At 47.6% G+C, this 23442-nt stretch overlaps 1 protein-coding gene across 4 annotated transcripts in view; it reads right to left on the reverse strand.

Annotated features, from left to right (window-relative positions):
* The window catches only part of NCMAP (non-compact myelin associated protein), a 29442-nt gene continuing 6000 nt past the window's right edge, over window positions 1–23442 (reverse strand). Inside the window, exons 2-5 of one of the 4 annotated variants that reach the window (XM_053268124.1) lie at window positions 15019–15080; window positions 7814–7909; window positions 3166–3250; window positions 1–798 (exon numbers count right to left, since the gene is read on the reverse strand). In XM_053268124.1, the coding sequence (XP_053124099.1) occupies window positions 651–798; window positions 3166–3250; window positions 7814–7898 (318 nt within the window). In that variant the 5' untranslated portion in view covers window positions 7899–7909; window positions 15019–15080 and the 3' untranslated portion in view covers window positions 1–650. Of the gene's footprint in view, window positions 799–3165; window positions 3251–7813; window positions 8201–14903; window positions 15081–23442 lie in introns of those variants that run through there. The other 3 variants (XM_053268123.1, XM_053268125.1, XM_053268122.1) reach the window with 3 other exon arrangements.

The raw sequence follows: 23442 nt of genomic DNA on the forward strand, positions 1-23442 counted from the left end.
TGCCATTTTATTCATTTATTTGTTGCATTTATATACAGCCCTATATAAAATCTCAGGGCGATTTACAGTCCAATGGTATGAACAAAACCTAAAAATCATATAAACAGATTAAAATTACCATAAATAAAACTTGAACACTTTTACACATCATAAACCAAAAGCCTGATCAAACAGGTGTGTTTTCAAAAGTTGTTTAAAAACAACCAGCGAGGAGGAAGATCCTGATTTCGATTGGGAGTGTGTTCCAGAGCCTCAGGACAACCCTAGAGAAGGCTCGGTTTTGGGTTGCCACCAAGCGAGCCGGTGGCAACAGCAAGCGGACCTCCCCCGATGATCTTAATAGGTGGCGGTGGTGCTCATGAAGAGGGCAGGGCTCTCTTAAAGCGGGTTTTGCAGCCGGGTGCCAGCTTTATCTCAACCATACTGAGGCCTGCAGTCTTCCCCTTCTTTAAAAAAACAGCCGAAGGAAGGAAGGAAGGAAAGAAGGAAGGAAGGAAGAGAAATGTGGCTAGCTGGCCACAGAAAGCAGATCACCAGTAGCGCCTCCATTCACGGTCCTTCCTTTCCCTGTGTCGACGACTCCCAGGCCTCCATGGACCCTGTAGGCCCGAGTTCGAGCCTTGCTTGTCATTCTCTGAGGTTCTCATGCCTCACGGCCTTCTGTTCTGCGTGTGGATGTCCACAGGGATGAAAGTCACCTTTGGCGGGTGGCTAGTGCTATGGCTGTTCGGCCCCAACGTGGAGAGGACGGTGGCTTTCGCGTTCTTGGGTTCCAGCTCCCGCTGTGTCCTCATGCGTCTGCAAAGAGCAAAGCACATGATGCTACATTAAGATCCACAGGCAAACTCTGGCATTTGTGTCCGTCTCCCTTGACAAGGCCTTCTGAATACTCTGGCCTCTAAGCGACAAGCTACAGCGAGGGTTTCCAACCTTGGGTTCCCAGATGTCGTTGGACCACAAATCCCATCACCCCCAGCCCAATGGTCCTTGTGGTTGGGGATGATAGGAGTTGTAGTCCAACAATATCTGGGGGACCCTGAGCTACAGAATAATAAGGCCCACAAGATGGAGTCCTCACATCCAATAATAAGGCCCACAAGATATGGCATCTAATAATATGGCCATCCAATAATATGGCCAATCCAATAATATGGCCCACCCTCCATCTAATAATAAGGCCTATAAGATGGAATGCTCCCAGCTGCTTCTCACAACACTGTGGGAAGTGGGGCGTTCCCAATGTAGGTCCCACATTATCTTGGGTTATGGCTCTGCCCTACTGCAGTTTTTCCTGTGCCACTGAGGTAACCACATGCACATTCCCTCAGGCAGCCGACTGGGAGCTCTGTCTTTGAGCAACTCCTACGGAACTGCACCCTGATCTCTATCCATTACCTCCCTTTTGCACATTTTCATAGAATCGCAGCATGGGAGGGCAATTTAGAGGCCATTTAGTCCAAACCAAGCTCCATGCAGAAAATCCGGAGTTAGAGCATTCCCAAGAGATGGCTGTCCAGCCTCTGCTTGAAGATCCCTAGTGAGGGAGCCCACCACTCTCTCGGACAGATGTCACCCACCTTTTTAAATAATTGTACCCCTTCTGTCACTAACAATCAGCTCAGGCACCCCAGGGAGGAAAAAGGGAGAGAGAGAGAGAGCAAGAGAGCACAAATTTAAATGCCATAGTTCTGAGACAGGATACTCCAGTCACTGGCTTACATCCAGATTCAGTTACACATGAGCACTCATTGTTGAAATTAATGAGGCAAGTAAACTCCAATAAGTAAACTTTCAATAAGATTGCTTCTGAGTAACTTAATCTGGATGTTAGCCAGAGAGGCTGTTCAGACAACCCCAAACTGGTTAGGACAAGTATTCTACCCAGGACTGGGAGCTGTGCGCGCTCTCAATTTTCACATATATACATAAAAACACAAATTTAAGTGCTGCAGTAAGGAAGACAGGCTGCTGCTGTCTGTTACTGCAGGCTGCTACTCACATCCACACGGGGCGGAGCCATCATCGAGTGAACGGGTTCAAAGAACCCGGGCTGTTGTTAATCAGGGGCCGCGCCTGACGCCCCAGTCACACACCTTGCATCTGACGTAGCTTTTCCTGCAAATGGGGCCGCGTGGCCCTGTTCACAAGCAAAGCCACGCCCCCTACGACTGATGTCAGATGCAAGGGGCGTGGCTAACTGACTCCCATCAGATGCAGAGGGTGGGGCTAGGGGGCCGCAGCGGCAGACTGGACCCAGGCTGCTGCCGGCCTCCCTCTGCCACTGCATCCACACTAAGATTCTCATAAGCAGTTGTACTGAAATTAATAGGACAAGTTTGGGTGTCCCATTATTTTCAATGGGAGCACTCAGTGCTAATTTTCTGAAGCCTGTCAGTCAGGCTGAGGGGAGGGGTATGTGGAGTTTTAGCCCCCCCCCCCGTTTTTAGAAAGCATGTCAAATCATGGCTTTTAACCCAGGCTTTTATATGACTGTCTCCACTGCTGCTTCTTGTACTTTGTACTGTTTTTATGCTTTAATTTTTTTTTAATAGATTTGTTTTTATACTTTTTAGGTCAGTATTTTAATGTGTCTTTTTTGTAGCCGTGTTTTTAAATTTTGTTGGGAGCCGCCTTGGGGTTTTCTTAATGAAAGGCGGGGTATAAACTTAACAATAAATACGATAAATAAATCTAGCCAGCCAAACAGGAGAAGAGGAGGAGGGTCTTCACCCGCCTCCCTCTCCTTCTACAGGAGATGCTTTGGTGTGAAGCTGGTGGTTCGCAGATGGGGGAGGCTGTGGGGCTCTGAGTACCCCCTGGGAGCCCTTTAAGTACCCCTAGGGGTACAAGGACTCCTGCTGGGCACCCCTGCACTAGGTAACCCGGTCCATGTTTTAACTGCTCTTACCATTCAGAAGCTTGTCCTAATGTTCTACCGAAATCTACTTTCTTGTAACTTAATCCCATGAGATTGTCCCATAGGAACTGGACGCAGTCCTATGGGAGGGTCTCACAGAAGGAAAAATGCAGAGCAGGACTGCAGAAGAACACCAGCTGGGCAAACGTGCAGCAGCACATGTGGACAAGCCCACGGGATGCACACGGGCTGCTTGTTGTTCTTCTGGAAAACAGTCAAAGGACCTGCAGCCCAGAGCCAAGACTCACCGATTATACATTTTCAGCAAGAGCAGAATCACCGTGAATATAATGATGACACCAACCACAATGGCCGCCACAATGGCTCCAGAACCTAATGTGAGGGAGGAAACGGGGGGGGGGGGGGAGGAAAAGAAACACTCCAGTGAATAAAAAGGGAAAGGAACACTCAAGGGAATGCATACAAGCACCCCAGGTTTTAAATAGCTTTCGATTCCCCAAATGTAAAGTAAAGTAAAGTTGTGCCGTCGAATCGGTGTCGACTCCTGTGAGTTATTCACACATGGCTTCATGCTGCGGAGTAAATGTTGAGCGAAGCCACTTCGAATCACACTAGCGGCGTTGAGGGAAGCAGCCCCTCCCCTCTGCTCTCGGGTTTTCTTTTGGAAACAAGTTTGCGTTGCAGGCCTCTGTGTTGTCCTTGTAGCCAATGGGGAGAAAGCGAGAGCAAGAGAGTGCTCCTTGGGTAGGAACACAATGATCCACCTCAGTGCCTCTCCCTATTTGCTCCAGGATTTTTAAAACCTGGAAATACATCAAGATAAGCTAAAATTCGGAAGACAAAGCCCGATTTGTGCGTGGAGTGCTTCCAAGGATCTCAAATGGACTTCTGGGTAAGTTTGGCTGTTGTGTGAATGCACACACTCTCTTCCAGAAGAGATTTGGGGTAACAGCCCTGTCTGTAAAAGCTCCTGGTGACCACAGAGCTGTGTGGTTTTCTTTGGTAGAATACAGGAGGGGTTGACCATTGCCATCTTCCGTGATGTATGAGATGATGCCTTTCAGCATCTTCCTGTATCGCTGCTGCCCAATATAGGTGTTTCCCATAGTCTGGGAAACACACCAGTGGGGATTCAACCCGGCAACCTCTGGCTTGCTTGTCAAATTACTTCCCTGCTGCACCATTAGGTGGCCCCAAACATGTAATCAAACATGTAATCAAAAGTAATTCCAACGGGGCTGGAGTCAAAGAGCTACCTGAGGTGCACCGAAGGATTTTGGCAGAACCAGGGGGAATTTTCTGGGCCACTTAAAGAAGCATCTCTCTGATATTGAGCCGGGGGCGAGCAACTGGATATAAAGTGGTTTTAATAACCACACAATGACTTTCTCCCTCTTTGTATCTCCCCCCTACCCCGCCGGGGCGTAGCCTGGGGAGAGGGGGCCCGTGTTCATCCCTCTCTCTGGCGGTGCCCCAGAGTGAGGGAGATAATGAAGAAAATAGGGAGGGATGGAACTGGAGGGCCCTCAGGAGCTGGGGGCCCGTGTTCTTTGAACCCTTTCGCTCAATTATAGCTACGCCCCTGCCCCCCCCATCATAAGAAGATAAGAAGCTGCTTTATACTGAGTTTGGCCCTTGATCCATCTAGCTCAGAACTGTCTACACTGACTGGCAGCAGCTCTCCAAGGTTTTAGTCCCAGCCCTTCAGTTTCAGGAACCATTTCCCGGAGGCTTTTCACACAGGGCTCTTATTGTGGATCCACTCCTGATTGGAGTGTGCCAGTTACCCCGACCTCCCTGTGGGCTATCAGGGACCAGGACAGACAGGACTTTGATTTTCCTCAAATGGAGGCTGCGAATTCTGACTTAGCCCGAAGTATGTCCGGTTTTACAAAATCCTCTTGTTTCAGAGGCTTTTGAAAAATAGCCCAGGGCTTGTGTTATGCCCCACAGTTTTCTCTGTTATGTTTGGGGTGGTCATGTCAGTAAATCGGGGTTTTTACAAAACTCAGCGAAGGGGAGTTTGACAGCGGTTTGGGGTATGGTCTGCTCTAAGTGATTTGCAATTGCAGGCACTGGGGTGGAGGGGGTGTTGTAGATTGATGATACTCTGTTGAGGGAGGGGGAAGGAGAAATTCCTGAGTTAAACACAAGTACAGACTGCAAAATGTGTGTCTTGCTATGTTTTACATAGGCTTTAGATAGAATAACAACAACAACAACAACTTTACTGGGAACAGCCTATATTCTGTGACAATATCTATAATAATAATAGCAACAATATTGATAATAAAATCCAGCCATCCCAGGTCCTTGGGAAGGACTTGATGTCTGGATAGAACAAACCAGTCAATAACACCTGTCTGACTGTGTAAACAAAAATAATAATATTAACATTTTAATATCCCACTCTTCCTCCAAGGAGCCCAGAATGGTGTACTGCATACTTAAGTTCCTCCTCACAACAACCCTGTGAAGTAGGTTAGGCTGAGAGAGAAGTGACTGGCCCAGAGTCACCCAGCAAGTCTCATGGCTGAATGAGGATTTGAACTCGGGTCTCCCCGGTCCTAGTCCAGCACTGTCAGATGTAAGTCAGATGTAAACTGAGCCATTTGTTGTCTACGTAGGCTGATTCCATTAGGGGTTTGTGTGTGTGTGTGTGTGTGTGTGCGGGGGGTAAACATTATGGGATGAAGGCAGTCACTCACAAAGGCAAGGGTTAAGCATCCATCCTTGCTGTTTGATCCATCTGTTTGACAACTCGTTCTTGCTCTTTTTAAAAGAAGCTCTTTCGCCTCTTCCTCTGTGTTGGAGGGGAAACCCAGACCAAGTAGATGTGAAGGCACAGGAAAAAGATCTGCCAGGGAGTGCATGGACGGGCCGACAGCTATGTGAACTGTCAAACTAATCCCTCAAAGTAAACATCTTGAGAATCTGCTGCTAAGCAGATTTGCTCTTCAGATACCCCGCGGCATAAAGCCATGTATGAAAAACCTCCAGGAGGCATGAGGAACTTCTTTTTGAAAATCTTGGACATGTGCAACGACAGGAGCATTGCTTTGGATCCCTGCTAAGCACTCGTGTTCAGAGAAATATAGCTTCCCTAAGGCCAAGCAGAAGATCTTAATCGGACACCCCAACATCTTTTTTCTAAAGGTTTGTAACAGCCACGGGGACTCTGAGAGCAATGCCCTTGGAGGGGGGGTGTTTCCTCTACTAGGACTACTATGAATATTTATAGATACACCACTTTCCAACAAAGGTTCTCAAAGTGGTTTACAGAGAAAAATAAAGACCTAATAAGATAATAAATAAGAGTCCTGTCCCCAAAGGGCTCACACTCTAAAAACAAAAAACCCTTTAATCCCTCCACTCTCTACTATTGCCCCAAGCTAACCCTTCCCCAAGCTGGCATGACACCCACTGGGGGATAATATAAGAACCAGTACTGGGCTTTTTATTTTCCGCCCCCACTCTCATCCCGCCTCCGGAGATTTGAATTGGGAAAACAATCCTGGGGGGAATGGATTAGGGCTCTCTTTCCACAGCACTGTTGCTCTGATAAAATTCAAAGCCTCATGCAGCACGCGCGCGCACACACACACACTGTGTGTACATCCAGATATCAATCATGGGTCTCCCACACACCATGTAACTTTCAGCCCTTAGTTCTGCATTAAGGAGACAGGGAATAATTTCCTCATTCTTCTTACTATGTAAACCAGTTTGAGAACTGCTTTGTTGCTGTCGAAAGGTGGCATATCCCCTGCTACCTGGGCCAAGAGGCACTTTTAAAAAGTGGCGCTTCTCTTTATTTAGCAGGGGGAGAGCGACTAGCCCTATCCATCCCCAGCACAACATCCCTCCGGTGACTGCTGGTGTCTATTTTATGTTTCTTTTTAGATTGTGAGCCCTCTGGGGACAGGGAGCCATCTTCTTTATCTCTCTCTCCCTATGAAAACTGCTTTGGAAACTTTTGTTGAAAAGTGGTCTATAAATACTTGTTGCAGTAGAAATAAAGAAATCCTTTTCATAATAATCTTCTTCTTCCACAATGGCTGTTGGCAAAACAGAACCAGCGCCCGTCCTGAATTCCATCGCTCGCTGCTCCTCACTCCAGTCAAGAACAGCCTTTGCTGACTTGGTAGGTCTCTCAAAGCAGTAGCAGCCCATCCTATCGAGCCGGTGGAGGGGGGGGCACTAAAGGAGGCACAGCTGCTCCTGCCTCCCAGCAGCTCGGGTTGCTGCTCTTTCTCTCTCACCACCCAGGAGCCGCACTGCTTTCAGGCTGGCCATTTGTCAGGTAGAGCTGTGTGGTTAACCGTACAGCTCTACCTGATGGATGGCCAGCCTGCAGGCAGCACAGTTCTTGGGCGAGGAGAGGGAAAGAGGAGGAACCCAAGCTGCCTCCTTTGGTGCCCCCCTGGCTCGTTAGGACGTGCCACTAATGTCTCAAAACCAAACCTGCTCCCATCAGATAGTTAAAATTTTGATCCTTCTGGCCCTTACCCCCTGAAGACCACTGCCCTTTTTATTGTCTAGAGATCAGGGGCTCTCAACCTTAGCTCCCCAGATATTGTTGGACTACAACTCCCATCATGTGCCTTCATCCATTGTGGCAGGGGATGATGGAAGCTGTAGTCCAACAACATCTGGGGACCACAGTTGAGAACCCCTGCTCTAATGATGCAAGGTGCAAGGAAAGTGAATTGCATCTAGAAATGGCACCCTGCTTGTGCGACCTCTCGCACCAACAGGCATATGAAAACTGCTAAAGAACTGACATACTGCCCACTGCACAACTATGAATCATTTTGTAAAACAGTTAGATTGCCTTAAAAATAAATAAATAATGTCCATGGTTCTTTGGATCCAACACTATAGTTTGGACCTGGAACACTGAACTCAACATGCCAGCGTCACATTTGATCTTACTCTGATAAAGAACTTGTTCTTGAGATTTTACGGTCACGTCTGTCCCCAACTCAGAGTTATTGCCCAGTGGCGCAGCTGTCGTCATCTTGGTTCCAGCTAGATGCAACAAAAGAAGAAGTCGTTTAGACCTGAACAAAAAGGGATACAGCTGCCTCATCTGTTGGGTCAATGTCCATTGATAGTAGAGTACGCAAGCTTTCCGGTTACACAGAACTCTTTGGGCTTTTCTAAATGACAATGATCATCCGTAAACTGCCACACTAGTCAGACTTCAGCCGAAGTACTGTGACCAGTTCTGAGTGCCACACATTCAATTTCAATTTTGTTTGGTCTATAACCAGTACAACAACATTAAATCCACTATATAAACACCACACATTACAACAACATAACCAATCCCCTTTCGAGCATCTGCTGCTTGTTGAGTAAGTGACATCTTATTATACAAACTGCAGCACAGAAGCTAGCCACTCTGAAAGTTATCTCTGATTTCTGATCTGCCACCAGATACGACACATAACCCATTTCCGATCGCCTTGATATGGATGACAAAAGGGGTGCTATAAATTTGTTAAAAATTCTTTGATGAAATTTACAATTTAAAATTATATGCTCAGTTGTCTCTATTTCATATGAGCTAAAGGGGCAAACTTTCTTCATATGGTATCTTCAGAAATGTTCCGAATAGCACAGTGGATGGCAAAGCATTACATCTAGCCAAGGAGAACACCCCTCTATGACTCAAAACCCTTCAATTAAAAGGATACTCTGCCATCTTAAAGCAACTGTTTAATCTCTCCCATTTAATTGATTTTGGCAAAGACTTAAATCTCGTTAAATCTATATCTAATACACGTCATTTTAACAACCCCTGGACTGATCATGGCCTAGACAGAGCAACACCTCTGGAGAGAAACCATAGGAAAGAATATCTATTTTTTTGATGCCAGGTTGATTTAAAAGAGTCTTCTAATATTAAAGATACTAAACTGTTAGGGAAGAACTGTTAGGGAAGAAATTCTTCCCATCAGGGAAGAATTTTAAAGCCTTACAGAATAATACTGTATTTACTCGAACAGAAGACTACTCTGAATTTAAGATGACCCCCTTAAAAATATAGGTACCTGTTAAGGCTAAATATAGGTGCCTGTATTTAGAGAGCTGGTCTGGTGGTAGCAAGCATGACTTGTCCCTTTAGCTAAGCAGGGTCTGCCCTGGTTGCACATGAATGGGGAGACTAGAAGTGTGAGCACTGGAAGATATTCCCCTTAGGGCAGGCCTGCTCAACTTCAGCCCTCCTGCAGATGTTGGCATACAACTCCCATAATCCCTGGCTATTGGCTACTGTGGCTGGGGATTATGGGAATTGTAGTCCAAAAACAGCTGGGGGGCCTAAGTTGAGTAGCCCTGCCTTAGGGGATAGAACCGCTCTGGGAAGAGCAGAAGGTTCCCAGTTCCCTCCCTGGCAGCATCTCCAAGATAGGGCTGAGAGAGACTCCTGCCTGAAACCTTGGAGAAGACGCTGCCAGTCTGTGAAGGCAATACTGAGCTAGATAGACCAATGGTCTGACTCAGTATAGGGCAGCTTCCTAAGTTCCTATGTTTACCCCAAAGGGACACTGAATTTAAGACCCGATTTCTAACAGCAGAGAACTTGGGGGGGGGGGACCTAGTCTTGGATTCAGGTAAATATGGTAGTTGCTTAGGGCTGATGGCACTATGGGCTGCAGACAAACATTTTAAGAAAACTGAGAGCCATTTAGGGCAGGCTTTACTTTCCATGGCTGAGCCCTGGACGTAAATCTACAACGCTTCCTAGCTGACAGATTTAAAAAGCTTCCTAGCCTTCATGCGCACATGTACTTACTTTAGTGATCTATGGTGCATCAGTGACCTGAAAGAAACAGAGAGCTCTCTTTCCAGTTCAAAAGCCCCACTGCCTAGTTGGTTGGAGGGGATTCTTATTCAGTACCAGCTACCAGGGGTGACTCCAAGGGGTAGCAAGGCATAATGGGCACTCTCCCCAAGAAGGGAGGAGAGCTGGTCTTGTGGTAGCAAGCATGACTTGTCCCCATAGCTAAGCAGGGTCTGCCCTGGTTGCATATGAACGGGAGACTTGATGTGTGAGCACTGCAAGAGATTCCCCTCAGGGGATGGAGCCGCTCTGGGAAGAGCAGAAGGTTTCAAGGTCCCTCCCTGGCGGCATCTCCAAGATAGGGCTGAGAAAGAGACTCCTGCCTGCAACCTTGGAGAAGTCGCTGCCAGTCTGTGAAGACAATACTGAGCTAGATAGACCAATGGTCTGACTCAGTATATGGCAGTTTCCTATGTTTCCTATGTTTCCTGCTCCCCCATCCACCAGAATGGAACTTTCCTGCAAAGTGTCATGCAGTCATAGTACATTATGCTCCGTCCTGTACCTGTAGCTTGACTTATTTTAAAAGGCCTCCGTGGCTTATCCACTCCCTCCTCTACTCCAGAAGGAGCAGCAGAAGCCAGGGCTGCCAAGTAGGTAGGAGACTCCTCCAGCCTCCCAGGAGCCAGGCCAACCCCTTCTCTTCCTTCCTGGTAGCTGAGAATGTGACCCCGTGAAAAACAAGGGCCTCCTGTATTTACTACGAGGAACCTGGTCCATTTTCTGAATAAGTCTGACAATGTCAAGCAACAAGTTTCATTAGCAAGGCTTGAGTCCAGGGTATTTAAGAGAGCTCCTTCTCAAACCCTGCCGCTTACTGAGATTTCATGGGGAGGTTTGGTTATGGCTGCCACTGTCTCGTTTGGTGGCGAGGAGGTTCCGGGCCTTCTCTGTGGCTGCCCCAGGGCTTTGCAATGAACTCCCTGTCAATATAAGAGCATCTCCATCTCTGGCTGCCTTCAGAAAAATCACAGAAGACTCACCTGTTTTCTCAGGCCTTTCTGCTAAACTACTTTTTAAAGCATGCTTTTGTTAAAACTATGTTAAAAAATTTAAAGATTTTAAAATTGGTTGAATTTTTATTTATTGTTCTAAGTTGTGTACATCGCCTTGAGATTCAGGTGCTAGCTGATATATAAATGAAACAAACAAACAAAACAAAACAAATAAATAAATAGCCTTATCTCTATAAGTATTTAATGTACATAAACATCCTTGCTCACCTAATAAATAATGTTCTTTGATACTCCTTTGCTTTCCCAAACTAGTTGCTTTAGAGTTGCTCCTGCCAGCGACCAAAGTGGCTATTTACAAGCCTAATATACAGACGTATCTGTTTTTGGACCACTACTGCCTCTGGTCAAATAGGGTTTGCAGGCTTGAAATCATACAAAAACCTGTCACATCTGTTTAAAGGTACAGGCTGTGGTGTTGACTCCTGGCGACCACAGAGCCCTGTGGTTGTCTTTGATAGAATACAGGAAGGGTTTACCATTGCCTCCTCCTGCACAGTATGAGATGATGCCTTTCAGCATCTTCCTATATCACTGCTGCCCAATATAGGAGTTTCCCATATTCTGGGAAACACACCAGTGGGGTCTGGGGATTTGAACCAACAGTCTCTTGCTCTCTAGGCAGGTTGCTTCCCCGCTGAGCCATTAGGGTTCAGATCTGTTTATTAGAGGCAAAAGCAGGAAGAGTGTAGCACCACGCAGCAATCCTTCAACTCTCTGAGCCGGGGACAGGAGACTGTTTCCAGCCTTCACGCTTCATTTACAATTTGGGCCTGACCACAGTTGTAATTACTTCTAGGAAATTATCCCAGCTTATGAAACAGCCAAGGCCCCTAGCTCCAGTGGTGAGCAGTTTAGCTCTTTTTCAGATACGAAGAGCAGAAACATCAAGTGAATAAGGAAGAAAATGGATCGGACAGAGAGCCTCTCCTTGCCGCAATGTTCTAAATGGCCCGTGAGTCAAGCACAGCAGTTGCCAAAAGCCTCGACTCCAGCACAATAATGGGGGTGCTATAAATAGAAGCTGAACACCACAGAAAACAAGGTGGTGGTGAGAATTCATCAGACAGTTGCTGGCAGACAGCACGAATGTTGGCGTCTTCCAGCGTTTTGCCCCCAGTTTGCAAAGTTTTGAATCACAAGGCTGTTTGTGTGTCAGGGCAGTCTGGCTATTTCTGGCCAAAATGGGGTGGGGGGTGGGAGGAAAAAAAGAAAATAACTCAGCCCCTGAATCCATAATGAGGCCATTCTCCTCCAAGTGAATGGGTCCTTTGTCTATCCACAACCGAGTTGGTTTTGTAACATGATAATCGACTGTGGTCAGGATCTTTCCCATCCTTCCCTCCAGCTCTTCCCTTGACAGAATAATGGAAACCCCAAAGTTCTCCCTTCTGCTCCACCAATTCTACAAAACATTATTTTCATAGTGAAGGTTGTGGTTCTCCTGATTTAAATAATCAGCATTATGTTAAAAAATCAAGATGGCAATTTCTTCTTAGAGCAGAATCCATCTTTGCCTTCCCATCACCTGTCCCTAGTTGCAAAAAGGTCTCTGTTGAACACCTGGTTTCCACCAAACGATGATATTCTAACACAGGAACTGGAGTCAAGGATCTGAGACGTGTTGTTTTAAGAGCATGGCAAATGAGCAGTACATTGTGGTAGTGAGCATGAATTGTCCCCTTTGCTAAGCAGGGTCTGCCCTGGTTTGCATTTGAATGGGAGACTACATGTGTGAGCACTGGAAGAGATTCCCCTTAGGGGATGGGGCCACTCAGAGAAGAACATCTGCATACTTGCATGCAGAAGGTTCCAAGTTCCCTCCCTGGGTTGAGAGAGACTCCTGCCTGCAACCTTGGAGAAGCTGCTGCCAGTCTGTGTAGACAATACTAAGCTAGATGGACTAATGGTCTGACTCAGTAGAAAGCAGCTTCCTACCTTCCTATGATGAGAGTCAACATAAAAAAGGCTAGACAACTATTATTTCAATGCAAAGATGCAAAGACCCAGCTACACATATAGAGGAACATAGGCAACTTCCTTATACAGAGTCAGACCCTTGGTCTATCAATTTCAGTATTGTTTACACAGACTGGCAGCAGCTCTGCAGGGTTTTGGACAGGGGTCTTCTTCCCTAGCTCTTCCGGGAGATGCGGCTGGGGACTGAACCTTGGACCTTCTGCATGCAAAGCAGATGCTCAACAAGAGCTACAGTCCTTCTCCAGGGCGCTTTCCAGATTAGCCACTCAACAGTGGCAAAATGCTTCTGTTCAGGCAAATTGCATTCAAAACATAAATAGCAACGCACCCAGCAGGGGGAGCAGTTTTGCGAAAATGAACAACCCAAAAAACCAGCAACCTTTTTACGCCGGACATACAACATTCTATCAATAAATCGCAGCGATTCAATCCGAAACAAGGCATCGGAAATGTGAACGGCACCCTGCTGTGGGCATAGGGACTGTGGTGTCACAACATGGGAAGCACACTTCAGAGCACACTCGAAGTGGAAGCACACTTCAGAGATACGCCGTGACCTCGTTGCAGGGTCTAATCTGGAAAGCGCCCAGGCTGTTGAAAACATCCGTCTGTTGAATATGCTCCCCATTTATTTAAGAGTCAGTTATTCATTCATTCATTATATTTGTAGATTGCCTCAAATTCCCCTCTCTGGGCAGTTTACAACCAACATAAAACCAATTAGAACATAAATTAAAACAGTTTAAAACTACCATTCTACTCGAAGAACTTGGGTGAATAAATGTATCTTGAGAGTCCTCTTAAAAGCTGTCTGAGATGGGGAAGCTCTTATTTTGGCAGGGAGTGCATTCCAGAGCCCCGGGGCGTCAACAGCCGCCAGACGAGCCAGTGGCAAGTGCAGGTGGACCTCTCTGGGTGATTTCAGTGGGCAGCGGGGCTCATAACGGAGAAGGCGTCCTCTTAAATGCCCCAGGCCTAAGCTATTTAGAGCTTTGTAGGTTATAACTCCTATTTATTTAGTACATTTATATACCACTCCATACAAAAAAAGTATCTGGGTGGTTTGCAATATAAAACCATTAAACCATTAATATAATTAAAACAATTCAAAATACAATCAAAACTATAAACAAGCTTTGAAACTGTAAACTAAAAGCCTGACTAAACAGGTATGTTTTTAGGTCCTTCTTAAAAACATTCAGAGAAGGAGAAACTCTAAACTCTAACTAGCACGTTGTATTCTGCCTGGGAACATAGGGTTAACCATTTCTGGGGCAGAGCTTTAATAGAGCTCTTTAATAGGTTCCAAGAACCTACCCACCCTGCTTGCGGGAACTGCCCCGCCTCCAGGAGGAGCCGCCAAGCTCCCCGCTTCCGGCAGCGACATCCACTGGTGGCAACCACTGCCAGCCTCCTTCAGCCACTCCCCCTCCACCGGACGGCCAATGGAAGGAGGGCATGCACGTGGCCCTTTGGATGGCCCAGTCGATGGCAGGAGGACGTGGAGGGGGGAAGCAGCCTCCCACCCCACCCTGCCTCCAAGTAACCTCCCGCCACTCACCGCAGAATTTGATTTCAAACACCCTGTAGCCTGGACACCATGTTGAGCTGAAACAAACTAACTTTAACCTTCCCATTCCAAAACCTCCCCTTTCTCTCCCCACAGTGCCACCTAGTGGCACCACTATTACTACACCACTCACCTGGCTTCCCCCATCCTCCTTCCATTTGCCTGTATAAATGGGCCCCCCTCTCCCCTCGCTGCACCCCTGATCCATTTGTAAAGCCACTGGCAAGCCCATTGAGACTCTCAGCACAGCGGTGGCAATGCAGGGGACAAGTCTTGGAACCTGGGGGGGGGGGCCCACTGGCAGGAGCCTCCTTTCAGCGCCACTCTTGAGGGGCGAACGAAAAGCATGCAGCAGCCTCGCGAGTGGATGTTGCTGGCAGGATGGGCATAATCGCTCGCTGAGCTGGAACTCTGGCTGCAACCCAGGATTTGCAAGAAGAAACTGGTACCAGTGAACCACCCCGAGGAGCTACTCCTTAGTCACACTCTCCTCCCTCCTTCTTCACGCTGGGCATAAAGGCCCTTTTTCCCTTCTTGGACTGAACTCAGCCTCTCTCGCCACATCGCACCTGCTCTCCCTTCCCGCAACAGGAATGCGAAGCACAGACTTACACCTTTGTGGAGGGGTGGGGGGTGGGAGGGAGGAAAATAGCAGGCTGCCCTTTCTGTTTCTCCCTTTCTGGCTTTGGTCTTGTATGCGTCCCTGATGAAGGAAAGAAGGGCTCACTTCTTTGGTGAGGTGCTGAGTCGGCTCCCTTTCAACAGACGCCTCCGTCCGGGAAGAATTTCCTGGAGAAGGAGAGAGGAAGACCGAGATATTTTTTATTATCATTATTAACTGCAGCACCATCGCCCGTGGCCAAAATAAGCACCGGAGCGTGCAGAAAGCATCTACAGGCAGGACTCTGGGCTTGGGGTGGGGTATGGAGGACATTCATTTGCTAAGCAGGCCCAAGCCTGGTCAATGCCAGGATGGAAGACTACCTTGTACCCCTGTGTATGGCCCCATTAATGACATCAGGGCGGGTTCCCAACCGGTGGTACCCCATACATCCCAGAACTCCCACTATCCCCAGCCGCCATTTCTTGTGGCCGGGAGTGATGGAAGTTGTAGTCCAGCAGCATCTGGAGTGCCACAGGTTGGGAACCCCTGAGTTGCACGAGGGAAGAAAAGTGGGGTATAAATGGAGGGACGACGGAAAGGAAAAGCAGGAAGCGGGCAAGGATGATTTATTGGGGTGGGGGGAAGTCCCGAAGGGTTTCGAGGCGAAATACCTCAGAAGTCTTCATAGAACCACAGTCTGTGCGAAGCTTTGCATTGTGTGATATAAAGATTTTGGAAGGGTGGTATAAAAGTTTTATTAATAATAATAATAATAATAATAATAATAATAATAATAATAATAATAATTTTCCCCTGCAGGGGCGTAGCTAGAATTGAGCGAAAGGGTTCAAAGAACACAGGGCCCCAGCTCCTGAGGGCCCTCCAGGTCCCTCCCTCCCTAGTTTCTTCATTGTTTCTTTCACTCTGGGGGGCTGCCAGAGAGAGGGATGAACCCGGGCCCCCTCTTCCCTAGCTACACCCCCCTGAGAAAGAGGCATTTCACCCCGAAACCAGGGCTGCAATGCTGCAGGGACAGGTAGGGACGCAGTCCCAGAACTTTCCCCACCTCTGGAGGCACCTCCCCACAAGGATATGCAGACTCTGCGTTCCTTTATGGGTCTGACATCGTGGCCTGCTCAATTCATTCCAAATTATGCATGCCTCTATGGGAGTTATTAAGGGGAACTGAGTTATTAAGGGGAATTGGACAGTAGCCAGAGGCGCTCTAACCCCCGGACCTTGGGGCCCCAGCCCGTGGCCTCCAAGGCTCAGGGGGGCTTCCTGCCACTGCAAGCCACCCCCACCGCGAGTGCCCCTCCCTACCGCTGCTGAGAGCCCTCCTCCTCAATATTCCAACCACCGGGGGGGGGCGAGCAAGCCTCCCCCCTACCCCGCCCATGGCGATGGGGGCAGGTGGAGTGGGAACGGCCGCTGAGCGTGACCATCTGGCTCAGCGACCTCTGAGAACGGCGAGGCGCTCTGGTGCGCCTGCGCAGTTACAATACAGTGTCGCAAGCCCATGACGTCTCTGGCTCAGTATTGTGACACTGACTGGCAGTGTCTCTCCAAGGTTTTAGGCTGGAGTCTCTGCCAGCCCTTCCTGGAGATGCTGCCAGGGACTGAACCTGGGACCTTCTGCACGCAAGTCCTATGGTGGATGAGTGTCAGGACGTCCTAAAACCCCTGCTGACTGGGCAAAGAGGCACCTTTGAACGTGGCGATTCTCTTTATTGAGCAGGGGGAGAGTAACTGGCCTGATCCATCCCTGGCACAGCATCCCTCCAGTGGCTGTTGCTGGGGGTCTACCTTGTGTTTCTTTTGAGATGTTGAGCCCTTTGGGGACAGGGAGCCATCTTATTTATTTATTATTTCTCTGTGTAAACCGCCCTCGCCCTGAGCCATTTCTGGAAGGGCGGTAAAGAAATCAAACAAACAAACAAACAAACAAAACGCATGATGGGGAATGCCCACTGAAAGGCACTGGTTCCTTCCAAATGGCCATAGGAATGCACTGAATTGCCAAATGGCCATTCAGAAATTCCATGCCTCCCTATAGCCTTTCAGTGGGCAGTCCCTGTCATTTGTTCTCATCCATTCCCTGGAACTGACATGATCCTCGCCTTCTTGCAATAGAACCCCCTCTCCCAATTCCTGCATTTTTCGAAGTGAGGGGTGTGGCCACTGGGGGTGTGTGGCCGTGGGGGCGTGGCTGCCAGCATGCGTGTGGCTATGGGGCTGGTCATGGGAAGTGCCAGCATCTCTGAGTTGGCGACGACATCACTGTGAAACCCAGTGCTTTCTCTTTCTGCTGTTGCTGTTGCTGGTGTGGTGCTTCCCTTCTTGGTTGGTTCTCATGACTGGCAGCTGGGTAACTTTGCTCCGCAGGAGTCATAAATATCGGGCTGGTTCTGGCAACGAGAAGCTGGGGGGGGGGGGAGGAACACCCAGCCAGTCTCCAAGCCCTGTGCACATTCCCGAGAAGTGGCCGTGTGTCAGCAAAAACCAAGGTCAGGTGGGTGGGGGAAGCGATTGTGTGCTAGATGCCACCTGGGTAGGACTGCACAGGCCATGCTTTTTCCGCACCTGTGGTACAGTGCTGGGTGCACAAGGTGGGTTGGCCAACGCCACCCTACCCAGCTCGCGGCTCACACACGATCACTTCCCCCTCCTCCTACCTCCTTTTTTGTTGGACGGCTCACACTCCCGGTTCTCAGGAGGGCACATGAAGCTTGGAGCCAGCGTGGTGTAGTGGTTCGCGTGCTGGACTAGGACCGGGGAGACCCGAGTTCAAATCCTCACTCAGCCACGAGACTTGCTGGGTGACTCTGGGCTAGTCACTTCTCTCTCAGCCTAACCTACTTCACAGGGTTGTTGTGAGGAGGAACTTAAGTATGTAGTACACCGCTCTGGGCTCCTGGGAGGAAGAGCGGGGTATAAAATGTAATAATAATAATAATAATAGATGCTCCTCCTTCCCAGCTGCTGGCTGTGAGAACCAGCCCAATATTTGTGACCCCTGCTAACCAAGCAAAGAGGCATCTTTGAAAGGAGTAATTCTCTTCTATTTAGCCCGGGGAGAGCAACTATCCCTATCTAGCCCCAGCACAACATTCCTCCAGTGGCTGTTGCTGGTGTCTACCTTATGTTCTTTTTTATATTGTGAGCGCTTTTTGGGACAAGGAAAGGAAAGGAAAAGGAAAGGTTGTACCGTTGAGTCAGTGCTGACTCCTGGTGTCCACAGAGCCCTGTGGTTGTCTTTGGTAGGAGGGGTTTACCACTGCCATCTCCCGCACAGTATGAGATAATGCCTTTCAGCACCTTCCTATATTGCTGCTGCCTGATATAGGAGTTTCCCATAGTATGGGAAACACACAAGCGGGGATTCGAACCAACAGTCTCCTGATCTCTAGGCAGGTTACTTCCCCGCTGCACCATTAGGTGGCTTTGGGACAGGGAGCCATCTTTATTTATTTTTCCATGTAAGCCACTTTGAGAACTTCTGTTGAAAAGCAGAATATAAATATTCATAGTAGTAGTACTACTACAATACATGAATTGTCCCCTTTGCTAAGCAGGGTCCACCCTGGTTTGCATTTGAATGGGAGATGACATTTATGAGCAATGTAAGGTATTCCCATCTGGGGATGAGGCTGCTCTGTCACAGACGCCAGAGAACATTCACCCACTGGGAGAGCATTCCAGAGCCTGGGGGCAGCAACAGAGAAGGCCCTGTCCCACGAGCACAACAATCAAGCCTCTCCCACATGGAGCAAAGCCCCCTCCAATGACCTTGTTGGGTGGGCAGAAACCCTTGGGAGCAGGCAGTCCTTCAGATATCCAGGCCGTCAAGGACTGTAGAGGTAATAACCCATTTTGAAAGAACTACACTGGCTGCCAATAAGTTTCCAGGTGAGAAACAAAGTGCTAGTTATTACCTATAAAGCCCAGAATGGCTTGGATCCAAAGTATTTAAGAGAACGCCTTCTTCTCCATGAGCCCCCTGCCTATTAAGATCATCAGCAGAGGACCGGTTGTGGTTGCCACCGGTTCAGTTAGTGGCGACTCAAAACCGGGCCTTTTTTTAGTGTTGCCCTGGGACGTTGGAATGCAATTCTTAACAAAATTAGACCCTCCCTTTCACTGGGTGTTTTTAAGAAGGATCCAAAGACACACCTGTTTAATCAGGCTTTTAATTTATAGTTGTAAAGTTTTAGAGTTTGCGTCTCTCTATTTTAAATCATTATAATTGTGTTAATGTTTTCATTGTTGTGTTTTAGATTGTAAACCACCCAGAGATTTGCATAGGGGGAGAGGTATAGAGAAGAGCCAAATAAACAAACCAACAAACCAGCACCTTGATTATTGGATCCAGAAATAGGCAGCCAGTGCAGCTCTTTCGAAATAGGTGTAATATGTTCCGAACGAGGAGTTCCAGCTGTGTTTATTTTATGCGTTTGTTTGCTATGTATGCAATCTACATTGCTGGTCAATTGACCGTAATAAAGATTGATTGACTGATGGAACATTCCCCAATCTAACATGCCCTCTCCTATTACACTCTGGTCACTGGCTGTAAAAGCAGCTGCTAGGGTGGCCTCATAGGTTTCCAACAGGTACTTGCTTTTTCATGATGAGGGCTGCTTGTACATTACTTTTCTAACAAGTAATGTACACACACTGGGAAGGGCTCCCACAGTCCGAGAGAGGAAACTACACTCCTATGCTCAGGCCAGAAGATATCCTTCATTCATTTGCTATGTTTGTGTGTCTGCTTCCCTTGTTTTCTGTAGTGAGTTTAGTATTATTGTAATAATTCTGGTCGTGATGGACAGCTCGTCGAAAGTGTCGACTCAATGTGCGGCAGCTGTGGAAAAGGCCAATTCCATGCTAGGGATCATTAGGAAGGGGACTGAAAATAAAACTGCTAATATTATAATGCCCTTATATAAAACTATGGTGAGGCCACACCTGGAGTACTGCATACAATTCTGGTCACCACATCTAAAAAAGGACATTGTAGAACTGGAAAAGGTGCAGAAGAGGGCAACCAAGATGATCAGGGGCCTGGAGCACCCTTCTTATGAGGCAAGGCTACAACACCTGGGGCTATTTAGTTTAGGAAAAAAGACAACAGCAGGGAGACATGATAGAGGTCTGTAAAATCTATATGCATGGTGTGGAGAAAATGGATAGAGATAAATTCTTCTCCCTCTCACATAGCACTAGAACCAAGGGTCATCCCATGAAACTGATTGCTAGGAAATTTAGGACCAACAAATGGAAGTACTTTTTCACATAATGTATAATCAACTTGTGGAATTCTCTGCAACAGGATGTGGTGAGAGCCAACAGCCTGGATGGCTTTAAGAGGGGTTTGGATAACTTCATGGAGGAGAAGTCTATCAACGGCTACTAGTCGGAGGGCTGTGGGCCACCTCCAGCCTCAAAGGCAGGATGCCTCTGAGTACCAGTTGTAGGGGAGCAACAGCAGGAAGGAGGGCATGCCCTCAACTCCTGCCTGTGGGCTTCCAGCAGCATCTGGTGGGCCACTGTGGGAAACGGGATGCTGGACTTGATGGGCCTTGGGCTTGATCCAGCAGGGATGTTCTTATGACCCTGTTTAGTAAAGGGGACAATCCAAAAACTTCTACAGAGAAAACTAGCATGTCAGGGCTGCATGAGTTCTAGTCTAGATGTTTCATTGTCTCACAACCTGTTCTCTTGACCCTTACCCAACTTGTCTTATTTCATCTGGAAATCAGATTATACGAGACAGTCTGGTAAATATTATAAATGCTTCTCTGAGGGAGGGCAGGATGCCTCCTTGTCTTAAGGATGCTATTATTAGACCTTATCTGAAGAAACCTGCATTGGACCTCTCTTAGTCAGCTAATTACAGACCTGTTTCTAATCTTCCATGGTTAAGCAAGCTGATTGATTGAGAGGTTGCCTCTCAGCTCCAGACAGCTCTGGATGACACAGATTAACTAGACCAATTTCAAACCAGCTTTCGGGCGGGTTATGGGGTAGAGACTGCCTTGATCAGCCTCATGGATGATCTCCAATTAGCTATCCACAATGGATTCATTGCAGGCAGAGATGAAAGAGGAAAGACATTAACAAATATTTTAGTATTATTATTAATAATGATATATTGAGTTTTTCATAAGCATTTTTTAAAAAAACAAAAACACAAACACAACAAGTCTGCAATCTAAATGCATCCCCTAGAACCGTGATCTTCACAGATTTTTCAAGCGGGGGACACTGGCAAAAGAAGGCTTCAATGTGAGGGCCATTTCCCACTGTGCTGACACTGTGCAGTACTTCGCTTTTTTGAGCACTGGGCGGGCCCTTTAAGAGAGACTGAGTCCTCTCTTAAGAGTTCTAGGAGGAAAGCAGTCGGAAGAAGGACTACACTTCCCAGCACTCTCTGCACACCTTCCGAGATGGTGCACTGGGGCCCAAGAGGGCTCCATTTCCCTTAAAGGAGCCTTCCCTTAAAGGAGCCTCCCAGGACTGGGCAAAGCACAGCACAGCCATGTTCGTCTCCACATGGAGCCAGGGGAACTGTGCAGAGTATTCAGCTTTGGTGGAGCTCTCCACAGGCCTAATAAGCAATTAGTTTTGGAGCTACACTTAAGGAGGCCATACAATGAAGAACACTGCCCGACAGATACGGTCACCTCCCGTATCGGTCTCTATAGCGCTTTCTCAATTAAAAGATACGGTCACCTCCTGTATCAGTCACCTCCCGTATCGCTCTCTATAGCGCTTTCTCAGTTAAAAGAAGCACGTTGCAGCCAATACAACAGCCACTAGTTTGGCAGCCAAAATCCAACCTGTTTCACATCCGTATCAAATGTCTTTCCTGCCTGAAGAGGTCGGCTGTGGCCAATCTGAGGTCACAACAATGCAAAATGTGAATGTTATTCCCCCGGATACAGGGATAAAATTCCCTCTTGCAACCATACAAACAAGAGCACCTTCAGACTGAACTCAAAGGCATATGCTTGCTAACACCAGTGAGATCACACAACAGTCATGTATACATTATCCACACACTGCTTGCTCTCTTGTCGCTCTGGGCCCATTCACATGTTATGTTGAACATTCAAACAATGAGTGTACCGACGCCGTGTACCCAGGTACAGATTAGTACACAGGTGCAGACATTCATATGTTATGCTGAATGCACATACAGAAGTACACTTCCTATCTGTACCATACACTTGAATGACCTGTATCAAGTTCACTTTTAAAATGAACACAGGTACAGCAAACATGTGCACAAGTGTACAGACATCTGTACACTTGTACAGCATAATGTCTGAATTGGGCTTCTGTCTCACTCAATCACACACACATTCACAAACCCATTCACCCACCCCACATTTTCAGACTGGCTGACCAGTGGAACGTAGGAAGCTGCTTTATCCGTCATCCCACTGATCCATCTCGCTCAGTTTTCTCTGCTCAGACGACAACTACTACAGATATTTATATACCGCTCTTCAACCAAAGTTCAAAGTGGTTCACACAGAAAAATACATCACGAAGATGGTCCCCTGTCCCCAAAGGGCTCACAATCTAAAAAGAAACATAAGGCAGATACCAGGAACAGCCACTGGAGGGATGCTGTGCTGGGGCTGGATAGGGCCAGTTGCTCCCCCTGCCCGCTAAATATAAGAGACTTACCACTTTAAAAGGTGACTCTTTGCTCAATTAAAAGGTGACTCTTTGCTCAGTTAGCAGGGGAAACTGGCAGCGGCTTCTCCAAGGTTGCAGGCAGGAGTCTCTCTCAGCCCTATCTTGGAGATGCTGCCAGGGAGGGAACTTGGAACGTTCTCCATGCAAGTGTGCAGATGCTCTTCCCAGAGTAGCCTTATCCCCTGAGTGGAATAGCTCACAGTTCTCGCATGTAATGGGAATTCAGATGCAAACCAGGGTGGATTCTGCTAAAAAAAGGGGACAATTCATGCTTGCTCCAACAAGACCAGCTCTCCTTTCATTAGTGGTGGCACCAGTGGGGTGGGGAGGACATGTTGCTCTCCTATTGCTGAATCATAAACAGGAAATGAAAATATGCCCGAAATTGCTGAATCATAAACAGAAAATGAAAATATGAAAGGCAGGGGAACTACGGTATGGAGGAGAAGAACTGGTATGTGGTAACAAGCATGAATTGTCCCCTTTGCTAAGCAGGGTCTGCCCTGGTTTGCATTTGAATGGGAGACTACATGTGAGCACTGTAAGATATTCCTTTAGGTGATGGGGCCGCTCTGGGAAGAGCATCTGAGGTCCCAAGTTCCCTCCCTGGCAGCATCTCCAAGAGAGGGCTGAGACTTCTGCCTGCAACCTTGGAGAAGCCACTGCTAGTCAGTGTAGACAATACAAAGCTAGATGGACCAATGGTCTGACTCAGTATACGGCAGCTTCCTCTGTTCCTATGTACACCTGAACACCTTGAAGAATGGGCAGGATAAAAAATGCAATGAGTAAAAAAAAGAAGGAAAACTGGTTTTCTCATATGCCAGCTTTTTCAGG

This window comes from Hemicordylus capensis, chromosome 7, assembly GCF_027244095.1.
Source record: "Hemicordylus capensis ecotype Gifberg chromosome 7, rHemCap1.1.pri, whole genome shotgun sequence".
NCBI classification, from domain to species: domain Eukaryota; kingdom Metazoa; phylum Chordata; class Lepidosauria; order Squamata; family Cordylidae; genus Hemicordylus; species Hemicordylus capensis.